The 21,452-nt window shown below is 39.5% G+C and overlaps 1 protein-coding gene across 6 annotated transcripts in view; it reads left to right on the top strand.

Annotated features, from left to right (window-relative positions):
- The window catches only part of RASAL2 (RAS protein activator like 2), a 245,434-nt gene that overhangs the window by 103,869 nt on the left and 120,113 nt on the right, over positions 1-21,452 (top strand). For all 6 annotated transcript variants that reach the window (XM_070396884.1, XM_070396885.1, XM_070396886.1 and 3 more), the window contains exons 2-3: positions 7,493-7,620; positions 19,825-19,951. In XM_070396884.1, coding sequence (XP_070252985.1) covers positions 7,493-7,620; positions 19,825-19,951 — 255 coding nt within the window. The remainder of the gene's footprint in view (positions 1-7,492; positions 7,621-19,824; positions 19,952-21,452) is intronic.

Genomic DNA, 21,452 nt, shown 5'->3' on the forward strand with positions numbered 1-21,452 from the left:
GTATTAAATGGTGTTTGAGATGAATTCTTAGTCTAGTTCATTTTTCTACCTGTAACAGGAACATGAGACATGAAAAGGATCATTTATGCAATACAAAGGTTATGTTTTAAGGGCCAGACTAGTATTTTCTTAATACTTTTCTTAAATTTGCACCATACTTGACTGTTTAAGAAAAACTTGCATATAGACCTTTGTTTCCTTTTAAAGATTAATATATAAATGAATTATTTTATTTTGAGTATTTTGTATTTTTCTGGTTGGGTTACAGTATGAACTACAGATGTGAGGGATCTATTCGGATTGAAGAGCAGGCTATGATTGACTGTCATTTGTCATTTATTTATTAAAAATATATTTTTAATGATTTCAGAAAGGAAGGGAGAGGGAAAGAGATAGAAACATCAATGATGAGAGAGAATCATTGATTGGCTGCCTCCTGTATGCCCTTTACTGTGGTTCAAGCCTGCAACCCAGGCATGTGCCCTGACTTCCTGATTCATATGTTGATGCTCAACCATTGAACCACACTATCTTGGGCACCATCTGCCATTTAAATGTTTTTTTTTTTATATAGATATTTTATTGATTTATTACAGAGAGGAAGGGAGAGAGATAGAGAGTCAGAAACATCGATGAGAGAGAAACATCGATCAGCTGCCTCCTGCACATCTCCTACTGGGGATGTGCCCGCAACCCAGGTACATGCCCTTGACCGGAATCGAACCCGGGACCTTTCAGTCCGCAGGCCGACGCTCTATCCACTGAGCCAAACCGGTTTCGGCACCATCTGCCATTTAAAAAAAATATATTTTATTGATTTTTTACAGAGAGGAAGGGAGAGGGATAGAGAGTTAGAAACACCGATGAGAGAGAAACATCGATGCAGCTGCCTCCTGCATACCTCCTACTGGGGATGTGCCCGCAACCAAGGTACAACCATCTGCCATCTTGATGCTGACCATCATTCATAATATTCCATTCAGTTACCTAATCTGTATAATTGTTTAAGCAGTGCTTGGCTCAGTGTGGGAATTATGGGCCTTAGGCCTTTTTGCATGTCTCAGAAGTGGAAGAAAGTATATGATCTGCTCTTCCTGCCGTTTCATGGCACATGTGATCAGGCGTAGTGCAAACTATGTACTTGTGACATGGTAGGAAGAAGCAAATCGAAACATTATAGGAAGTGTGTCCCATCCTAGCCATTTTCTTAAAAGATTACTTAGGTAATCTTAGTATTTAGGTAATAGCGTCAAACTACTGTTTATCAAGTACTTGATTGCTGTAAATAAGTCACATTTTCAAGGAACTTAGTACACTGTTCTCAGATAACTTATTGTGGCCTGTGATGAAACAGAGTTAGAACCCCCATGCTTAGGTCTCAGTGCTGCTGAGTCTGAGAGGGAGGCAGCAGAGGGACTCTTTTGCAAACTTTAGACGAAGGGAAATTATTCACCAGAAAGAAGTGTCACATGTTATCTCCTACCTGCCCTCTTTTACTCTTAGAAAGAAAGGGTGATGGTAAGCATAGGGGATTTACTGACTAGACACCAATGTTTCAGTTGCTTAGAAATTAAGCCTGTAGTTGAAGAAAAACTAAAATGGTTACCTAAGGTTAAGATACATAATATAAATTTTTAACAAATAGTTGTGGTCTCATAGTGAATTTATGATAAGGATTAAAACTTATATTTTCATAAAGGGAAACATTTCTGAACTATGATTTTATAAAACATAGAATCATTTATTACTCAGTACCCTTATTACTCACCAGGGTTAGTGTGACCATATTTAAATCTACTGGGCCATTGATTCATGTGCACTGACATTTTAACATAATATGGAGGTGGGGAGGTAATGAGGCATAAAATAAATGAAATTAAACTTCATTTTAATACCTTGATGGATTTGTGGTTTTTCCGCCTATACTTTAAGAATGCAATAGAATGATTTAAAGTATATTATATTGATGGGAAGTAATTAATAGCATCTGGCCTAGGCCTAGGGCAGACAGCATTAACACATTTATAAAATATTAAGAGAAAATAGTGCGTTGTGTACTTAGGGAAATTGATGTGTCCTTAGCTAGTTAGAGTACTATAGCTATGTTTTAAAGTTATTTATATGTATTTTTACTTCTATAAGATACTAGAGGCCCAGTGCACAAAAATTTGTGCACTCGGGAGGGGGGGGGGCGGGGGGAGGGGGGTCCCCCAGCCCGGCCTGTGCCCTCTCGCAGTCTGGGACCCCTCGGGAGATAACGACCTGCTGGCTTAGGCCTGCTCCCGGGTGGCAGAGGGCACGCCCAATCCCTAAGTGCAGCCCCTGGTCAGGCTCAGAGCAGGGCCGATTGTGGGGTTGGGGCACCGCCCCCTGTCACACTCAAGGCAGGGTCGATGGGGAGGTTGCGGCGCCACCCCGTCACGCACAGAGCAGGGCCAATCAGGGGGTTGGGGTGCTGCCCCCTGTCACTCACTGAGCAGGGCCAATCAGGGGAATGGGGCGCTGCCCCTGTCACTCACAGAGTAGGGCCCATCAGGGGAGTTGGGGCTCTGTACCCTGTCACACACAGAGCAGGGTCAATCAGGGGGTTGGGGAGCTCCCCCCTGTCATGCACAGAGCAGGGCCGATCAGGGGGTTGAGGAGCTCCCCCCTGTCACTCACAGAGTAGGGCCGATAGGGGAGTTGGGGCACCGCCCCCTGTCACACACAGAGCAGGGCGGATCAGGGGGTTGGGGCGCTGCACCCTGTCACACTCAGGGCAGAGCCAATGGGGAGGTTATGGCTCTACCCTGTCACACACAGAGCAAGGCCCGTGGAGGGGGGTTGGGGCGCCACCCTCTATCACCCACAGAGCAGGGCTGATCAGGGGGTTGGGGCGCCACCACTGTCACACTCGGGGCAGGGCCGATGGAGAGGTTATGGCTCTACCCTGTCACACACAGAGCAGGGCCCGTGGGGGGGGGGGGGGGGGGTTGGGGCACCGCACCCTGTCACACACAGCCGCAGGGCAATCAGGGGATTGGGGAGCTCCCCCCTATCAGGCACAGAGCAGGGCTGATCAGGGGGTTGGGGCGCTGCCCCCTGTCACGCTGATCCCGGTGCCGGGAGCCTCGCTGCTCCGCTGATCCCGGTGCCGGAAGGCATATTGCCCTTTTACTATATAGAATAGATGCCTGGTGCATGGGTGGGGGCTGGCTGGTTGACCCTGAAGGGTGTCCTGGATCAGGGTGGGGGGTCCCCACTGGGGTGCCTGGCCAGTCTGGGTGAGGGGCTGAGGGCTGTTTTCCGGCTGGCGAGTGACTAAAGCTTCCAACTGCTCCTTGCTTTCTTTTTTTTTTTTTTTTATTCTGGGCCAGCTTTAGCTCTGAGGCCTCGCTGCTGAAAACATGGATACAATGTTTCGGTCCACCTGGCTTTCAGTCCGGCTGATTTCTGGTGTTTTGTTTAGCTTCTTATTTGCAACATAGTACATAGTTGCTTAGAGTTGCAGTTGAGAGGCCGGCAAGTGAGGCAGGGAACGTTGGAGTCCACAGCAAGCAAGCCTCATGCTTGCTTCAGTGCCTGGCTGCCGGCCGCCATCTTGGCTGACAGTTAATTTGCATATACTCACTGATTAGCCAATGAAAAGGGTAGCGGTCGTACGCTAATTACCATGTTTCTCTTTTATTAGTGTAGATTAGTGATTCTAATTCTGAAATTTTATAAAGAAACTAGAGACCTGGTGCATGAAATTCAGGTACAGGTAGGGTCCCTAGGCCTGGGTGGCGATCAGGGCCCGTCAGGTTCCCCGCCTCCCTGCATCCCGACCTCCTCCTTCCCTTGCCCCCTCAGTGCCCCACCCCACCCCCCCCCCCCCGGTTGCCTGCCATGTTTTTTGCTGCCCCCTGGTGGTCAGCACATGTCATAGCGAGTGATCAAACTCCCGTTCTCCTGGTCGAACTCCCGAGGGGACACTTTACATATTAGCTTTTTATATACAGATGCTTGTATTTGATTTTGAGTTCTAACCAAATTCAAACCCAAACAAATTTGATCATTGAAATTTGAATGTTGGGAAGAACTTGCCATTTCTAAACCAAGTTAGTTCTGGCATGGAAATAAACACACACACACACACACACACACACACACCCCTTTCTGCAACGGTTCAGACCCATGCAGTTTACAAGTACTTGTTAGAAATGTGTTTCTTTTTTAATGTATTAAAATCTCCTTGATACAGATAGATTTCCCAAAACTGTGTCTTTGTTTTTTTTTAGGTGGTACTAAGAATCAGTGAAAGGCTGTTGAGACTGAATGAAACATTAGAGTTTGTGTTTTAGCTGGAGGAATGAATTTCTCTATATAATCCTCTGTAAAACTTGTTTTGAATGGCAGTAAATAGGTTTGGGATTTTAAGAATTGCTTTTAACTTATGTTGGAATTTTTTAAAAATGTGGCTTGTAAATAATGTGATTCAAAAGCAACACAGATGAATTTCTAAGGAGCTGAAAGACACAAAAACAAAATTTCCCACAGCAATTTTTTCCTTTGACATTCTCCATATTCGGGTTATAGACTTAGTGTTTTCCACTCTATGCCTATTTCTGCTTCTAATTGGATCCCTTTTTTATTCTCCTATTGTAAGTCTTTTGAGATACTTTGTGAGTCTGGAAGAGACAAGATGCTAACCTTCTAAGAGGAAAGTTAATTTGTGGATATTTATAGATATGCCTAATGGAATTTCCAGTGAGTCTTTAAGAGAATTACTCCAGATGACACAGGGACATTCAGTGCTGATACTGATTTATATTTTGTCAGGAAACCCACATTATGCTGTAAATATAGTATTCTATATTCTAATTTTTATGGACAGGATCTGTCAATATTTTCTTGCTTACTAGAGATCATAAGATTACTGCGCAAATTAAATTACAGTGGGCAGTTTAGGTCACCCATGGTTAACTTACATAAGAAGGTTAGTCATTTGAATGAAAACTTGTCTGGGCCACAAAACCACCACATTTCCACATAAAGTAGGTGTATCCTTTCTGTTGAGGTAGTCTTTGTATTTGCTCTAAAAATAGGCCTACATCGTGGTAAAAATCTAATCCATTTGTTTATCCAAATCACATTAAGAAAATCAGCTTTTTAAAAATAAGTTTTTGTTGATTTCAGAGAGAGGAAGGGAGAAGGAGAGATAGAAACATAAATGAGAGAATCATTGATTGGCTGCCTCTGCATGCCTCCTACTGGGGATCGAGCCCACAACCCAGACATGTGCCCTGACTGGGAATCAAACTGGAACCTCCTAGTTCAGTGATGGCAAACCTTTTGAGCTTGGCGTGTCAGCATTTTGAAAAACCCTAACTTAACTCTGGTGCCGTGTCACATATAGAAATTTTTTGGTATTTGCAACCATAGTAAAACAAAGACATATTTTTGATATTTATTTTATATATTTAAATGCCATTTAACAAAGAAAGATCAACCAAAAAAATGAGGGTGCGTGTCAACTCTGACACACGTGTCATAGGTTCACCATCACTGTCCTAGTTCATAGGTGGACACTCAACCACTGAACCACTCCGGCCAGGCAAGAAAATCTGCTTTGATATGACTTTTAATTATAGGCAAGAATCTCCTATCGTGTCAAAAAGCATTAAGAGTCAATTCCTTTGAAGCTTTTTGTGATAATTTTAGGAAATTCTAAAGTATAAAGAAAACTTTAAAATAATTTAAGATGCTTGGACTACAAGGAGAGAGTTGAGGGTGGAGTTGGTGTGGTATAGAGAAGCTGTAGATACAGCGAATCCCGCTCTGCACAGTGCAGAAGAGATTAGAAGAAGCTGGAAAATAGGGGGAAACTGTTGGTGAACTTGTCCAGCCAAGTCCTAGTAACATTATTAGTTCTTTGATTTTGAAATTGTTTTAGAGGGTAGTTGATAAGCTCCCCAAAACATGTAGAGCAGCACATTTTAGAGAGAATAGGCAATTAAGTCCAAAGGAGCTTTGAAGATAATAATGGACACAATAAGGGGCCTTTAGAAGATAGACATATACCTAAACTACCCTAATTACTGACTTGTTACTTTCTATAGAACTCAGGCTATAGTTATGAATATTTGAGTAATTATAGTATAGGATATCATTTTAACTTTCTTGCAGTCAGTCAATACCAGTAATACCATTCTGTGATAAAAAGACTGAAAGTCTGGCCCTGACCAGTTTGGCTCAGTGGATAGAGCGTCGGCCTGCGGACTGAAGGGTCCCAGGTTTGATTCCAGTCAAGGGCATGTACCTTGGTTGCGGGCACATCCCCAGTAAGGGGTGTGCAGGAGGCAGCTGATGGATGTTCCTCTCTCATCGATGTTTCTAACTCTCTATCCCTCTCCCTTCCTCTCTGTAAAAAAATCAATAAAATATATATTTTTTAAAAAGACTGAAAGTCTGTAGAAAGTAATAGTAATGAAAACATGCATCTAATAGATAAAATGCTCTTACTTATGATTCACAACTCTCCTGCTCTCAGGGGTTTTTGTTTTCTAACTTCTTCAGCTTGAGGTTGTCCTCTAGCATAATAATTAAACAGTAATAAGTAATGTATTTTAAATGATCCCTGCAAGTATATTCCTGAAAGGTATTAGTCCTTCATAGCTAAAGATCTTTTACTATATATTGAACTGCCATAAAGTCTTATTTAATGGATCTAATGTGTTCTTATGATTAAGATATAAGGTTTACAACAGCCCAAAGAGTGAATAGTTTATATCAAAGAATTTTAAAGTGACAAAGTAATAGTAACCACTTGGTATTTTATAGGGAAATGAGACATTTACAAGAGTGGAGATATTTAGCTTTGACATTGTATCCCCACACCTCTAAGAGACATCATGGTAACATGTTTAGATCTTTCCTTGAGTAAATTGCTTCCTATGATTTTAAGGTATTACTGGCCTCTAGTGGTAATATGCTATAGTTTAAACATTCTTAATTCTTATGAGTAACTAGAAAGAAAGCCTTTTTGAAGGTCTAAGCTGCCAATAAATTCACTGTCTCAGTTCTAGGTCAACAGTACTCTCAAAATGTGCAAGCAACAGCATCTTACTCTTAACGACCAGGGCCTCTATCTTTTGTTCTTGTCTCTGAGTCACCTTTTCCTCTTTATTTTGAATGATACTGGTTTAGCTCTGAAGTGACCTTTCATTATTTTAGGGCATATGCAGTAGTGATTACTGTGTCAAGTTTGTGCTTATGATTATAGAGTGTTTCAGCCCTCTTTTCTGCAGACTATAGACCAGTTTTTACTTCTCTTTGTTAACAGTTTTTATTTTCTTTTTTCTTAAAACAGTTTTTATTTTGTTAAGAGAAAGTTAAGATTTTAGTTTACCACTGAGATTCATGTTTAGAGTCATCTCTAATTTGATTTTGAAGAATGTTACATTTGAAATACTAGTTTGCTAAGCAGGATAATGATTTGTCACTTTTTTTTTTTTTTATATTTGTTACCCAGATGTGAAAGGGCCACCTACGCATCGTCTGTCTTGTGGCCAGTCACCCTACACTGATACGACAACATGGGAGCGGAAGTATTGCATCCTCACAGACAGCCAGTTGGTGTTGCTCAACAAGGAGAAGGAGGTGAGAAGGGTATTATTGAGAAAAGCTACTTCCCTTTTCTGACCAAATTCCTGACATGATATAGTTTTTATTTGCATTTATGAAAATGGAGGCTTTATGAATGATAAACTATAACATGGCAGTTGCTGTAGCTCTACACAAAAGAACACAGCCTCTGCCAGTACAAAAATGGCCAGCAAGGAGGACGCAAGGGAAAATAAACACTCTAACGCTCTTCTCCTGACTTCCGACTTCTTGTCAATGTTACCTGCTGGCCAGACCTAACTTGAAGTCAGAGGAAAAGATTACTCTTGATGTGTTCTGTAGAGGTTTGCTTCCTGAAACACACAGCAAGGTAGAGAAGGGCAGAGAATAGATCTGGAGAGGCAGACAGAATGTAATTAGTGCTATTCTAGGTGAACTTTCTGTCCCTCTAAATAAAAAAGTAAAAAACAACAACAGAACCCCTTGACCTTACCATATACTATGACTACTTTATTTATCAAATTGTTCAGTGTACAAATCCTTCCACATCCAAATAATTCATTTTCTTATTGGTGATTTAGCACATGATGCCATTCTGATTTAGTAGGACCATTAGGCCATCCTATTCCCATCCTCCACAACATAAAAAAATAATGAATATGATCTTGACAAAGGGATAATGGAAGGGAAGGAGAAGACAAGATCTGATTCAATGAAAGAGAAAGATTAATTGCCATATATGTGTGTGTGTGTGTGTGTGTGTATAGCTATGGGTAGAGTATCGATATAATAAGTAAAATAATACTTTAATATAAAATTTTATTTTATTAAAATAATTTTTAAAGGGTCCTTTTCTTGAGCAATCTAGTATATGTGGACTGTGTTTATGTTAAGTAGACAAATAATAAAAATTGGTAGAGTGAATATTAGTAGAGAAGATTTTTAGTTACCAATTTGAATAAACAGATCATTCAAAATGCACATTTTAATCAACATACTCTGTCTTCAGTTTTTTTAAAATCACAGTTATGAACAGATCATTTGTCATCTTTATGCCCTTCCTTACATTTTATTCAGTTTAGTACTGTAAGAAATGTAATAGTCTAAGGATAGATAGCATAAACATGCCTTATCTAGAACCAAGATATAACCCACTGATTAGATATTACTGATCATTTGAATAATCCAGGCCTGGGTCCTCTTTTGTCTCATAAAATAACTGTCCATGATGAAAAATTTCCAAAAAACAGTATCTTAGGTACTTTATGCCTGTTCATGCCAGTCATCATGAGTAACCCTAGATGCCCGGGGAACTCATCATCTCCCACACTCTCTTTTTGGCTCTGTAAATCTCCTTTTCTGTCTCTGCCATTCAGTCATTCTTCCCTACCTCTTGAAACCCCTTCACTCTGCCCTCTGCAACTTATGGTCCGTCAGCAGCAAACTCAGCCGTTCTTCCACCTCTTCCTGAAGGAGTCCCTTAATTTTTGGTCTCATGAGAACCTGTATCTTCCCCGAGGACACTGTCTTCTGTGAGGTTCTGTCAAGTGTTGGCTGTTTTTCTCCATAGCCCTCAGACCATGCTGCTTATAGTAGTTGTCCTTCTCCTCCCATGGCTGCTTCCTGTCTGACCTCTCCCCAACCCCTTTACACCTGGTCTGCCCCTCACACCTCTGATATCCTTTCTTCCCTCTTCACCTGACCTGAATATTATGGTCAATCATTGTCATTGCTCCCTTGCACACTATTCCCTTGCCCTTCTCTTGCATCATCATTCTCACTTGACAGTGAGACAGCTCACTTAAATACTGCTCCTCATCTTCCCTGCCTGCTTCCATGCAGCATAATGTGTCTGAGAAGATCACTCCACCATACTGATGGTCTTTAAACTAATGACTGCAAGCCTCATGTGAGCCCCTAATGTTGCTTGGCAATTACAAAACATTTTTCTAGTCCAGTTATTATGCAGCTCTTCTGGATGACCAATGTATGTGTGGTGAAGGACCAGTTTTTTCTCCCACCTCATTGTGAACAGTAGAATACAATAAAATGAAATTTGTAAAAAAGACAAAAATACAAACCCAAAATTTTTATTAGATTTAACAAAAATAAAATTACAATTAAAAACATATACACAGAGTGATCATAACATAGGAAAAGAAGAAATAGGATTACAAAACTTACACATGTTCCTGGAAAGTGTGTTGTACAGTGAGACAAATCCACTGATCTCAACTTCTGTACTGTTACATTGTTTATTAGTAACAAGCAATTTGTAGAGCGGCACGCTGGACCACACTTTGCGTAGCACAATCCAAAGTGATTTCCAAGATTTTTTTTACATCTCTCCCTCTTTTCTTAAAAATCCTTTCTCTATTACCCTCCCTTACAGTTGACTACTTTGCTTCTTTCTTCACTGAGAAAATTCAAGCACTCAGAAGGGAACTTCTGCATACTCCATTACCATGTCTACCTATCCACCAGCACCTGTTACCTATACCCTGATTTCCCTCCTTTAACTATGGTTCAGCTGACCATTATTTGACAGTCCGTCCCTGCATGGGTGCCCATTCCAAGGATGTAGCACTAGCAATTCTCCCCCACCCCTTTAGTTTTTCAGTTTTTTGCTGTCCACTAGCTCATCCCCACCAGCATGCTATTATTTCTCGTATCTTAAAAGAAAAAATAAGCTGATATCAACCTCACTTCTGTATCCAGTTACCATCCTTTTCTGCTTCCCTTAATAGCAAAAATTCTCAAAACTTGTAAGCTCACTGTCTCTAATTCCTCTTCTCTTGTTCTCGCTTAAACTACTCTGATCAGACAGTTACCTATAGTACTCTGCCAAAATTAATCTTGATAAATTCACTGGTGACCTCCAAATTACTGAATTCAGTGGTCAGTTCTCATCTGACTTAATTTGTCCGTGGCATTTAATGCAGTTGATGGCTCATTTCTACTTCTAGAACAACTCTCTTCCCTTGGCTTCCCTGACACTGTGCTCAGTTTTCTTCTTGCCTCTCTGGCAATTCCTTCTAAGTCATCTTTGCAGATTTCTTTTCTATCCAAATCTTTACAGGGGAGTACCAGTCTGTGGACATCACTTCCTAGGACTCTCATCCAATCTTAATGACCTTAAACACCCTCTAGTGCTGATGATTCCTAATTTTATGTCTTAAGCCTACACATGTCTGTTCTCTATCTAGACTCACATATCCATCTGCTCATTACACATCTCTACTTGGATAGTAATAGTCATGTTCAATAAGCCCCACACTGATCCCCTAGTCTTCTGAAGCCTTCCAGAGACCTTCTCCTTCTTCATTAATGACAGCTCCATCCTTCCTAGTTCCAAAGGCTCACTGTGATCCAGCCACTCTGGCTTTGGCACTGTCCTTGAGCACATCAGTCATGTTCCTGCCTCAAAGCCTTAGCCTTGGCTTTTCCTTTAAGATATTTAAATGATTTACTTTCTCACCTCCTTGAACTCTTTGCTTAGATATCACCTGCTTAATATAGGCCCACCTATTTAAAATTGCCACCCTTGCCCTGGCTGGGTAGCTCATTTGCTTAGAGCATCATCCTGATACGCCAAGGTTGCTGGTTCGATCCCCGGTCAGGGCACATACAAGAAGCAACCGATGAATTCATAAATTGGTGGAACAGATAGATGTTTCTCCCTCTCTGTCTCTTTCTGTCTCTTTTTCTCCCTTCCTTCCCCCCCCTCAAGTCAATCAATCAAATAAATAAATAAATTGCAACCCCTCCTGTATCTCCATCCAGAACATCTGATCTAATTATGTGGCTCTAATTTTATTTTGTCCCAGAGCATTTGCCACTTTCTAAAATGCTATTGAATTTATTTGTTATGTTTATTGTCTTTCTTCCACTACTGGAATGTAGGCTTTAGGGCAAGGATTTTTTTCTGTTTTGTTCAATGTTGTATCCCTCAGTGCTTAGGACAGTTCTTGATACATAAGTAAATTCTCAATAAATATTTGTTTAATAAATTTTGAAAAAGCCAAATTATAAATTTGATTCCTGAAGATCCATTTGCTTAATATAAGTGTGAGAGGAGATGCACCTGTCCTTTTATCTTTTCTTTTTGTGTGATAAATTTTTCCAGAGCATGAGGCTTAATTCCATGTTTTCTCCCTAAAACTAGATAATAAAAGAAGATAAAAATAATCCATAAAATGCTTTTCTAGTGTTAATATGTGATTCCATCTGTATTTATTGAACATGTATTATGTGTGCAGTATTGTGATTGCAAAGATACAGGTTTGGGGGACATATTATGGTAAATTAAAAGTTATAACCATTTGGAACTCCATGCAGGTAGTGTTTGCACAACCTTGTGAATGTACTAAATGTCACTGAGTTAATTCACTTTAAAATGGTTAATTTTAAGTTAAGTGAATGTCACCTCAGTAAATTATTTTTTCTTAAGATTATAATATAATCACAAGGAAAGATTAACTGAGAGACTGCCTGGAGTGGGTTATGGTGCGAACTAGAGAATGCCAAAAAAGGTTTTACAGAGAAATCTGTGATTAGGTCATGTCCAGGGACAAATAGAAGCTCACCTGGAGGAAAAGAAGGGAAGGATATTTCATGTATAAGGAGACAGATCAGGAAACATCTCTCTCTTTGGTAAATTGCAAAATGCTCAGGATCCTTGGAATACAGCTTGAAGAAAAGTGATGACTGTCAAGAATCAAATGAGAAAGTGCCTTGAAGGCCATGCTAAGGAATTTGGACTTAATTCTGGAAATGATTTGGACCATGGAAAGGTATTTGAACAGGTCAGTGACATCATCAGATTTGATTCTTAGAAAAGTAACTGTTAATCCTGTGGAAAATTGAGTGAATGTTACTGGAAGAAAATAGAAAGTTAGGTTACTGTAATAGACCAGGTAAGGGATGAGCAGTTCCTGAAATAGTTTGCAAAAATAGTTAATGTCTGAGACAGATATGTTCTACCATTAAGTTGGAAAAACTAAATTAAGTCTCTAGGATAAGAAAATGTTGTCATTGCTGTACCTACTACATAAATGATAAATTTAATATTCTGTTAATTTCATTATAAGAAATGATTAGAAATCTATTATGTGTGTGTGTGTGTGTGTGTGTGTGTGTGTCTGTGTGTGTGTGTCTGCTCTCACTCTCTATCTCTCAGCCACACTGTCAGCAGGAGTATAACTCTCACCCTCAGAAGTTTTCATGAACAAGTTAGAATTTCTTGAAACAAGGAATTTAAGGAATTTCCTGTTAAAATTATCTAAAAAGGCTGTTTTAAACCTTAATGAATCATGGGGGTGTTTATTGCTGTGCTACAGAAATCAATTAAGAAGATTCTGTAAGGATTTAAACTGAATCCTTAGCCAGGCACTGCTGGAATGTGGGAGGATTATATTAGTCTAGCATCACTTGTGCATTCAGTGTGTGGGATCTTTTAATGCTCTCTCTTAACTCTGCATGTTTCCTGTCAGAAACAGGAAAAAGTCTGCCTGGGGGATGTACATGGGAAGAGTGTTAAATACACCGATTGCCAATTTGGGAATGTAGCAGAAGGGTAGGTCTGGGCAGAATGCTGAAAGAAGAGAAGTCTGCCAGGAGTATCACCTTGAGAAATGACTCACTGGCTTAGTAAATTGCTTCATGTAAATTGTGCCAAATAGGCATTGCTTATGTGTTATGAGATATACTTCCCTGCCTGGATGCCAGGAAAGGCCCCAGCTGGCTTGGCACCAAGCCATTTTAAAGAGGGTGTAGGAGGTCATTTGAATTCCATTTTGCTTGCAAGAGATAAGACCAAGTAAACCAGAGATTAAGGAGTTGAGGGAAATGGTGGAGAAGGCAATCATGAACCCCTCTGAGTGCAGCCAGTATAAAAATACAAAAAAAAAAAAAGCAAAATTTGTTGAGTTTCTTTGGCAATAACAAGTCATTAGGAAGAATTAACATGGCTCCGTTTTTCATTTTTCTTCATCCAGACTCTACTTTCTGTATGTGGAATTTTTAAAGCAGGATACTAGTGCACAGGCACCGGGGTAATAATAATGTAATTTTAAGATAAAAATTTTTTTCTTGCTTTGTTTGGGAAAACAGTATTTATACTCATATTAATGAAAATAGCAATTAGGCTTTTACACAAACAGCCAAAAATTGGCTGTTACTTATCCTGGGGTAACTACCCATGGCATATTTCATTCAAAACGACTTTCAGATTATTTAGCAGATACATAATGTGTCCCTGTTGGTCATGTGGGAAATTCATGTGTTAGGAGTTATAAAGAATAAGACACAGTTCTCTCCTCTCTCCCCCACATTCCAAATTTAGTTTTGGAAATAAGACAAATAATTTTAAAATGGCATTTGAGAAATATCACAAATAAACTGGATAGAATAAAAGAAAGAAATCCATTTATTCTAAAGGACTATAGTCTATGTCATTAAGATGTTGGTAATGGGCAGTTACCAAAGGAAGCTTAAGAAAGGAAGGGATTTGATCACAGTTATGAATATGTTTTAAATATGTTTTTTATTGATTTCAGAGAGAGGAAGGGAAAGGGAGAGGGAGAGAGATATAGAAACATCTATAAGAGATTAAATCATGTATCCACTGCCTCCTGTGTGCCCCCTACTGGGAATCGAGCCCCCAACCCAGGCATGTGCCCTGATCAGGAATCAAACCATGACCTCCTAGTTCATGGGTCAATGCTCAACCACTGAGCCATACCAGCTGGGCTGTGTTATGAATATTAATCTATAGGATGTATTAGAAGAGGGGGAGATAGGAAGGAGAAAGACCAATTAAGAGACTACCATTCCTCTGATTTAAAAACTTGAAAGGTTTCCCAGTGCTTCCTGAATTATGCATGGTCTGGTATTAATGCCCTCGCAATGTGGTCATAATATATTTTGGTGTTTTACCCCATTTCTCCCCTTGAAGCGACTCTAATTAAATTGGCCTACTCCCTGTTCCAAAACAAAATAAAAAAGTTATATGCTTACCAACTTCTTAGCTGATATTATTTATTTTTCCTTTGCCTACAATGGCCAACCTCTCTACCTATTAAATATTCATTCATTCATTTGTGGGTTGGAGCTATTTTAAGATTTGGGGATTGACTGGTAAGATACAAGCTGTTAACTTACATGGAATTAGTTGCACAAAGGAATAATTATAATTCAATGTAGTAAGTAGAGTGACAGAGAAAAATCTGTTATTGGAGGAACCTCAGGAAGGTGTACCTGGACCCTACTCCCTTAGGGAATTGGTAGAAAGGGAAGACTCCTGGAAGAGGCAATGTCTGTACTGCACTTTAGGATGAATAGTTTTACCTGTTAGGTAAAGAATAGAAAAGAAAATGGGGGAAATATTTTAAGCTGAGACAACAGACTAAGCAAAGGCACTACACAATAGGGGCTATATTAGGGAAATGCAGGCAATTTGATGTTCCTAGAACGTAAAGTCTGAAGCTGATACTTTTAGCAGAAGAGTTCTTTTTTTGTAGAAAAGCTTATGAGAAGCCCTGTACAGCAAACGGTTCAGAATTATGCCCTTGCTGAAGCAGAAGGCTGCTTTTACCCATCACATACATCCACTGTATCAGGATACAGTAGACTTGAGTATCACTTAAACATTCTTTAGAGAAAAAAATTACAGAGCGTTTTCTTTTGCTAGTTAGCATAAACTTGGTTTCCTTTACTTGACTATTTAATCTGCATATACACAGATTAAAATTGAAGTTATTTTATGTATAATTCTAAACAAAATGAAAGGCAATTTGTAGAAAATATGAGGTATATGTATATAAATAGTATTTTCTAAGTAACTTAATTTATTTGTGCATGTTGCTCTTCCGTTGTCATGAATGGTTTGGAACTAACCATCAGGATTAGAATTCAGAAATTACGTTTGACTTTGTTATTAGCACAGCTTAAATACCTGAGAAGCCATTTACTCCTTACTGTGTTCCATTTGCCTCATCTGCAATGGAATGAATTAAAGTGCTTGATTTTATTTTTTTCCTGAGGAAAAATTGGACTCAAGGTACAGTACAAGGCCAAAGAGGTTAAAAAGAATTCCTCTCAAGTTATAGAATCTGGAAGTTACACAAATTTTAAAGACTAATTCAGTATAAACAATAAATGTGTACTAGTAAATGTCCTGGCTGGTGTGGCTCACTTGGTTGGGTGGTGTCCTATGCACCAAAGGTTGCCAGTTCATTTCCTGGTCAGAGTAATGTCCAGGTTGTGGGCTCCATCCCTGGTAGCAGGCGTGCTGCAGGTAGCACATCAGTGTTCTGCTCTCTTCCTCTCTCTCTCTCTAAGAGCAACATGCACAAATAAATTAAGTTACTTAGAAAATACTATTTATATACATATACCTCATATTTTCTACAAATTGCCTTTCATTTTGTTTAGAATTATACATAAAATAACTTCAATTTTAATCTGTGTATATGCAGATTAAATAGTCAAGTAAAGGAAACCAAGTTTATGCTAACTAGCAAAAGAAAATGCTCTGTAATTTTTTTCTCTAAAGAATGTTTTTCTCTCTCTTCCTCTCCCTCCCTCTCTCTCTAAAAATCAATAAAAAATATTAAAAAAATTAAACTAGTAAACAAAATTAGAGCAATTAGAATGGACAACATAGCTTTTCTAAAATTGACTTTCTAAAACTGATTCTTTGATTTGGTATCCCCTTATTTTTTTTAGAATGTGTACAAAGATTGGTGAACTCCAGCTTAGTTTGAAAATACTTGAAATATGAACCCTCTGATTTTCAAGTAGATCAATATCTTGTAAAAATATTTTACATAGGGATCAATCTATAATGTAAAAGATTCATAAGAAGTGGAGGTTTAGAATAAAAGTCAACACTATTCTCCCATATATCCCAAGTGAGAGATAGTATACCCCAATTGTAAGTGATACTTTGAATGAAACCTTTTATTATATTCTAAGTTACAATAGTGGGAAATGAAGAGTCTACACAAAAACTTTGAGAAAATAATTGTGAGTAAAATTTAGGCCCAGATAAGTTTTATATATTTTATGTATCTTCTCCTTAGAGATGGTAGAGGCAAAGTATATGATAATAGAAGCCATTTCTTATTTTTTTCCAAATGTGGCCTTTATACATTTTCACAGGAAAGATCATAGGTCATTTCCTCCTATAATATAAAAAATAACTACTACATTTTTCCCTTATAGCTTGAATTTTCATTATTTCAGATAATTGGTGCTTTTAGAACTTTGAGGAAAATGGTTTTTTATTTAGGTTCCTGTTTGTTCAAAGATACAAACTTTCTACTCTACTTGTATTTACCCCTATTCCTTTCTACTTTTAAGGCAAGTAGAGGTTACATTTTTGCCTCTTACTAGATGAGAGTTATTTAACCTCTCTGTACTACTCTTTTAATTATTTAAGTAGAGATAATATAATTTTCACCCTGAAAAGGCTGGATGACTTAGATTACCATTTGTAAAGTTTTATATTACAGAGTGCTTTTGGAATAGTTCATCTCTTTATTGATGCTATTATTTGGTTTCCCCTTATTTTTTTAGAATGTTACCATTATTAATTCTACTTCTTGATTTTTCAGTGTGCAGGTAATTTAAGCATAGTTATGGTAATGAGGAAATGGTGAATTTTTGGTCCTATAAAGATTGTGAAAATTTTCAGTCCATTATGAAGACATTAGGATTTGGCTCTTCAGATTCTCAGTGGCACAGAGAGAGTTTCCCTTGCTATTGCCCGCTTGACCCCAGTCATAGGAGTTGGATTACTGAGGCAAAGTAGAAGACATATACATTCAAGCCTATGTGTATCCCAGTTTCTCTGGATCAGTTGATGTGATATGTATATACTGAAATCATTTGTAAAAATAAATTATTCCTCATTTTTAAAAGGGGGGTAATAACGGCTCCCTCATAATGTCACTCATGTAAAATCCATAGCCCTGCACATAGCAAGAACTCAGTGCTAGTCATTATTATTGAAATTGTTGAAATTTCAACACGAGAGCCATAAGAAATAAGAAACTATGATTAATTACTGATATATTTTGCCAAACTAAGATGTTACCAATACTATTCTTAATTTTGATAAAGGTTACTAGCAAAATCTCACCGAAAATGTATTTTATTACCTACTAGAGCAGTGATTCGCACCCTTCCTAATGCTGTGACCCTTTAATACAGTTCCTCATGTGTGAAAGGGTCGTTTGACCCCCAAAGGGGTCGCGACCCACAGGTTGAGAACCACTGTACGAGAGGCTAGGTGCACGAAATTCGGGCATTGGTAGGGTCCCTAGGCCTGGCCAGTGATCAGGGCCAAACGGGGCCTTCCAGCTGCTGGCTGGGGCCTTCCTTCACTCCGCACTGCCCCCTGGTGGTCAGCACACATCATAGTGAGCTATCAAACTCCCTATCTCCCGGTCAAACTCCTGAGGGGACACTTTGCATATTAGCCTATATATATATATATATATATATATATATATATATATATATATATATATACTAGAGGCCTGGTGCACAAAAATTTGTGCACTCTGGCGGGGAGGGGGTCCCTCAGCCCTGCCTGTGCCCTCTCACAGTCTGGGACCCCTTGGGAGATGACCATCTGCTGGCTGAGGCCTGCTCCCCAGGGGATTGGGCCTAAGCTGGCAATCAGACATTCCTCTGGCAGCCCGGCAGCCCTTGGGGGATGTCCACTTGCCAGCGGGGAGCAGACCTAAGCTGCAGTTGGACATCCTTAGCGCTGCTGAGGAAGCAGGAAAGGCTCCCACCACCACCGCTGTACTGGCAGCCATCAGCCTGACTTGTGGCTGAGCAGAGCTCCTCCATGTGGGAGCTCACTGACCACCAGAGGGCAGCTCCTGCATTGAGTGTCTGCCCCCTGGTGGCCAGTCTGTGTCATAGTGACCAGTCATTCCCAGTCTTTCTGCTGTTAGGGTCAGTTTACATATTACCCTTTTACTATATAGGATAGAGGCCTGGTGCACGGGTGGGGGCCTGCTGGTTTGCCCTGAATGGTGTCCCGGATCAGGGTGGGGGTCCCGCTTGGGTGCCTGGCCAGCCTGGGTGAGGGGCTGATGGGTGTTTTCAGGCTGCCCGCACCCCCTTCAGGGTGGGGGTCCCCACTGGGGTGCCTGGCCATCCTGGATGAGGGGCTGAGGGCTGTTTTCAGTCTGCCCGCACCCCCTTTAGGGTGGGGGTCCCCACTGGGGTGCCTGGCCATCCTGGATGAGGGGCTGATGGCTGTTTTCAGGCTGCCCGCACCCCCTTCGGGTGGGTGTCCCCACTGGGGTGCCTGGCCAGTCTGGATGAGGGGCTGAGGGCTGTTTTCAGGCAGGCCAACCCTGCAACTGAAGCTCCCAGTCTCTCCTTTTTTGTTTTATTCTGGGATTTATTTACCTTCTATAATTGAAACTTTGTTGCAGCTCCAGCTCCAAGGCCGGCTGGCTGAAAGCAGGTATCTGGGGTTTGTTTAGCTTCTATAATTGCAACATTGTTGCATCCGGAGCTCAGAGCTGGGCCACGGCAGTCGGGGAACCTTGGCTTCCTCAATCGCCGGGGCAACCAAGCCTCATGTTCGCTTCAGCTGGTGGCTTCTGGCCGCCATCTTGGTTGGCAGTTAATTTGCATATCACCCTGATTAGCCAATGGGAAGTGTAGCGGAGGTATGGTTAATTACCATGTTTGTCTATTATTAGATAGGATAGATAAGTGCTTAATTCTAAAATTAAAGAAAAGTTGGGTCATTTTAATACTTTTATCTAGCAAAACCTTCTTTTAAGAGAATGTTGTAGCTAAATCTTTCTGGTTGACTTTTATTTCCATTTACCTGATTGAGCATTGGGCTGAATTGGAACTTGTGAACCAGTGTCTTATGTAAAAGAATCTTTTATTTGTGTGGGTGTTTTGTTTTGTTTTCTGAACTCCCAAAACAGATGCACACCTGGATAAGATTTGTACATATTTCAACTAAGCTAATTTACATACTCACCTTTCCTGATCTTTTGGTTTTCTTTTTAAAGAAAAGCTTCCTGCAAAGGGATTGGTAATACTTTACCATTGTGTATACTTTATTTCTACATTTCTTCTACTTTGCTCTGATGATTACAAACTCCTGTCTTTATTAACTGAAAACATTATTCAATCGGAAAGTTGTTATGGTGAACTCAGTATTAGGTTTCATCTCTTTTTCTTTTGGTTAACTAGATACCCACGGAGGGAGGACAGGAGCAGCAGGCCGATTCCACCAAAGGGAGATGCCTGAGAAGAACTGTCAGTGTCCCTTCCGAGGGTCAGTTTCCTGAGTACCCACCAGAGGGCACCACTAAACTGGGTAAGCGAATAAAAGAAAAGAAATTGCTAGCTCTTATCTGGTAATTTATGGACTTGTTGAGTGTTACAATAAAACAAAACATCCTGTATTTCCCATTAAGGAAGCGCATTGATATGTTAACCAAGAGTTAGAAGTCATTAGAAAGTTTTATTCTTCGTAACCAAGTGGCAGCAAAGTTATTTTACAGAGATGAAATTTATCTAAGCTTCATAAGTTTGCTGTTCAGCCCTAGACAAGTTGGATGGTGTATTGTTTCTGAGTTTATTGCTTGGCTTTAAATTTTGAAAGACCATTAGGTGATCTTGTTGAACTACTGAGATTCACTGGGAAGCCAGTATTGTATGGAAACTTTGTATTGAGTGGTGTGTGTCCTGTTCAAGCTACTGATTCTGTCTTATGTAATGTAATGTCAGATCAGGCTACTATAGCTGAGCTAATTTTACATATCTCATGTAAGTATATTTGGGACTATGGTTAAAGGGGTGACAAGAGAGAGAAATAAAAAAACCCCTATGAGTTGTTATACCCTAAAGAAATTGTCAACATCAAAGCAGCTCTTTCCTTGTTTCCTAACAGATATATTGTTTCATATTTTGCATGCTTGCCAATGGATATATAGATATTTAGGTCAGGTAATTTTAAAGGAACATAATTAAGATTAAATAAAATAATGAAAGGATTTGAATAGTAGGAAGTGCTTTATATCATTGATGTTATTATTTGCTTAGTGAAACTAGACATTTAGTCACAGACATTTGCTAGGTAGATAAGTCAGAACTATTTATTGTCTGTATGTTGGTGAATATGTGTTTTTGAATATCGGTTTAGTTTTTCTTGTTTGTTTCTTCTTCATTTCTCTTCATAATTTAAATGGAACTCAATTCTTGGTCAGAATTTGAATATTTTCTTTTTCTTTTTATCCTATAACAATTGTTGCTTTTCTAGAAATTAGTTAGATTAGCAAACACTTTTGTCCAAGGAATAATACTTAGAGAAATCAGATTTTCCTCTCATTTTATTTCCATTGTACTTCTTTAGCATGTGTTGAATCTAGTTTAGGTATTGGCATAAATTGTATTGTAAACCTGTCTGGGTGTAACCATATTGTAGCCTGTTTGTATTTCATGTATGTGTTCTATGTAACTTGGACTGGCTCAGAGTTATCTTCTTTCAGTTCCTTTGCTATCTAATATTATTCACAGTGTTATGTTGATGACTATCATTGTCACTCTAGAAACCTTTGACAAGCTTTAACCCACAAAGAATATATATTCATAGTCTGAAGAACTGTTAACATTTTAAAGAAGAGAAAACTATATCGTAAATTGTTAAATATCTCCAATATTCCACGTACTAGTCCCAAAGACAAACTAAGATGAGGTGGCCAAGGTGCTTAGTCCAGAGCCAATCTTCCACTTTCTGTCCTGGACAAGTCTTGATTCATGGCAAACCATGATCATTTTTGGAGTGGATGTCCTAAATTAGCACTGAAAGCTATTGC

The sequence above is a fragment of the Myotis yumanensis genome, unplaced genomic scaffold (assembly GCF_028538775.1).
Source record: "Myotis yumanensis isolate MYYU_CA2020_CCGP unplaced genomic scaffold, mMyoYum1.0.hap1 SCAF_17, whole genome shotgun sequence".
In the NCBI taxonomy this organism is placed as follows: domain Eukaryota; kingdom Metazoa; phylum Chordata; class Mammalia; order Chiroptera; family Vespertilionidae; genus Myotis; species Myotis yumanensis.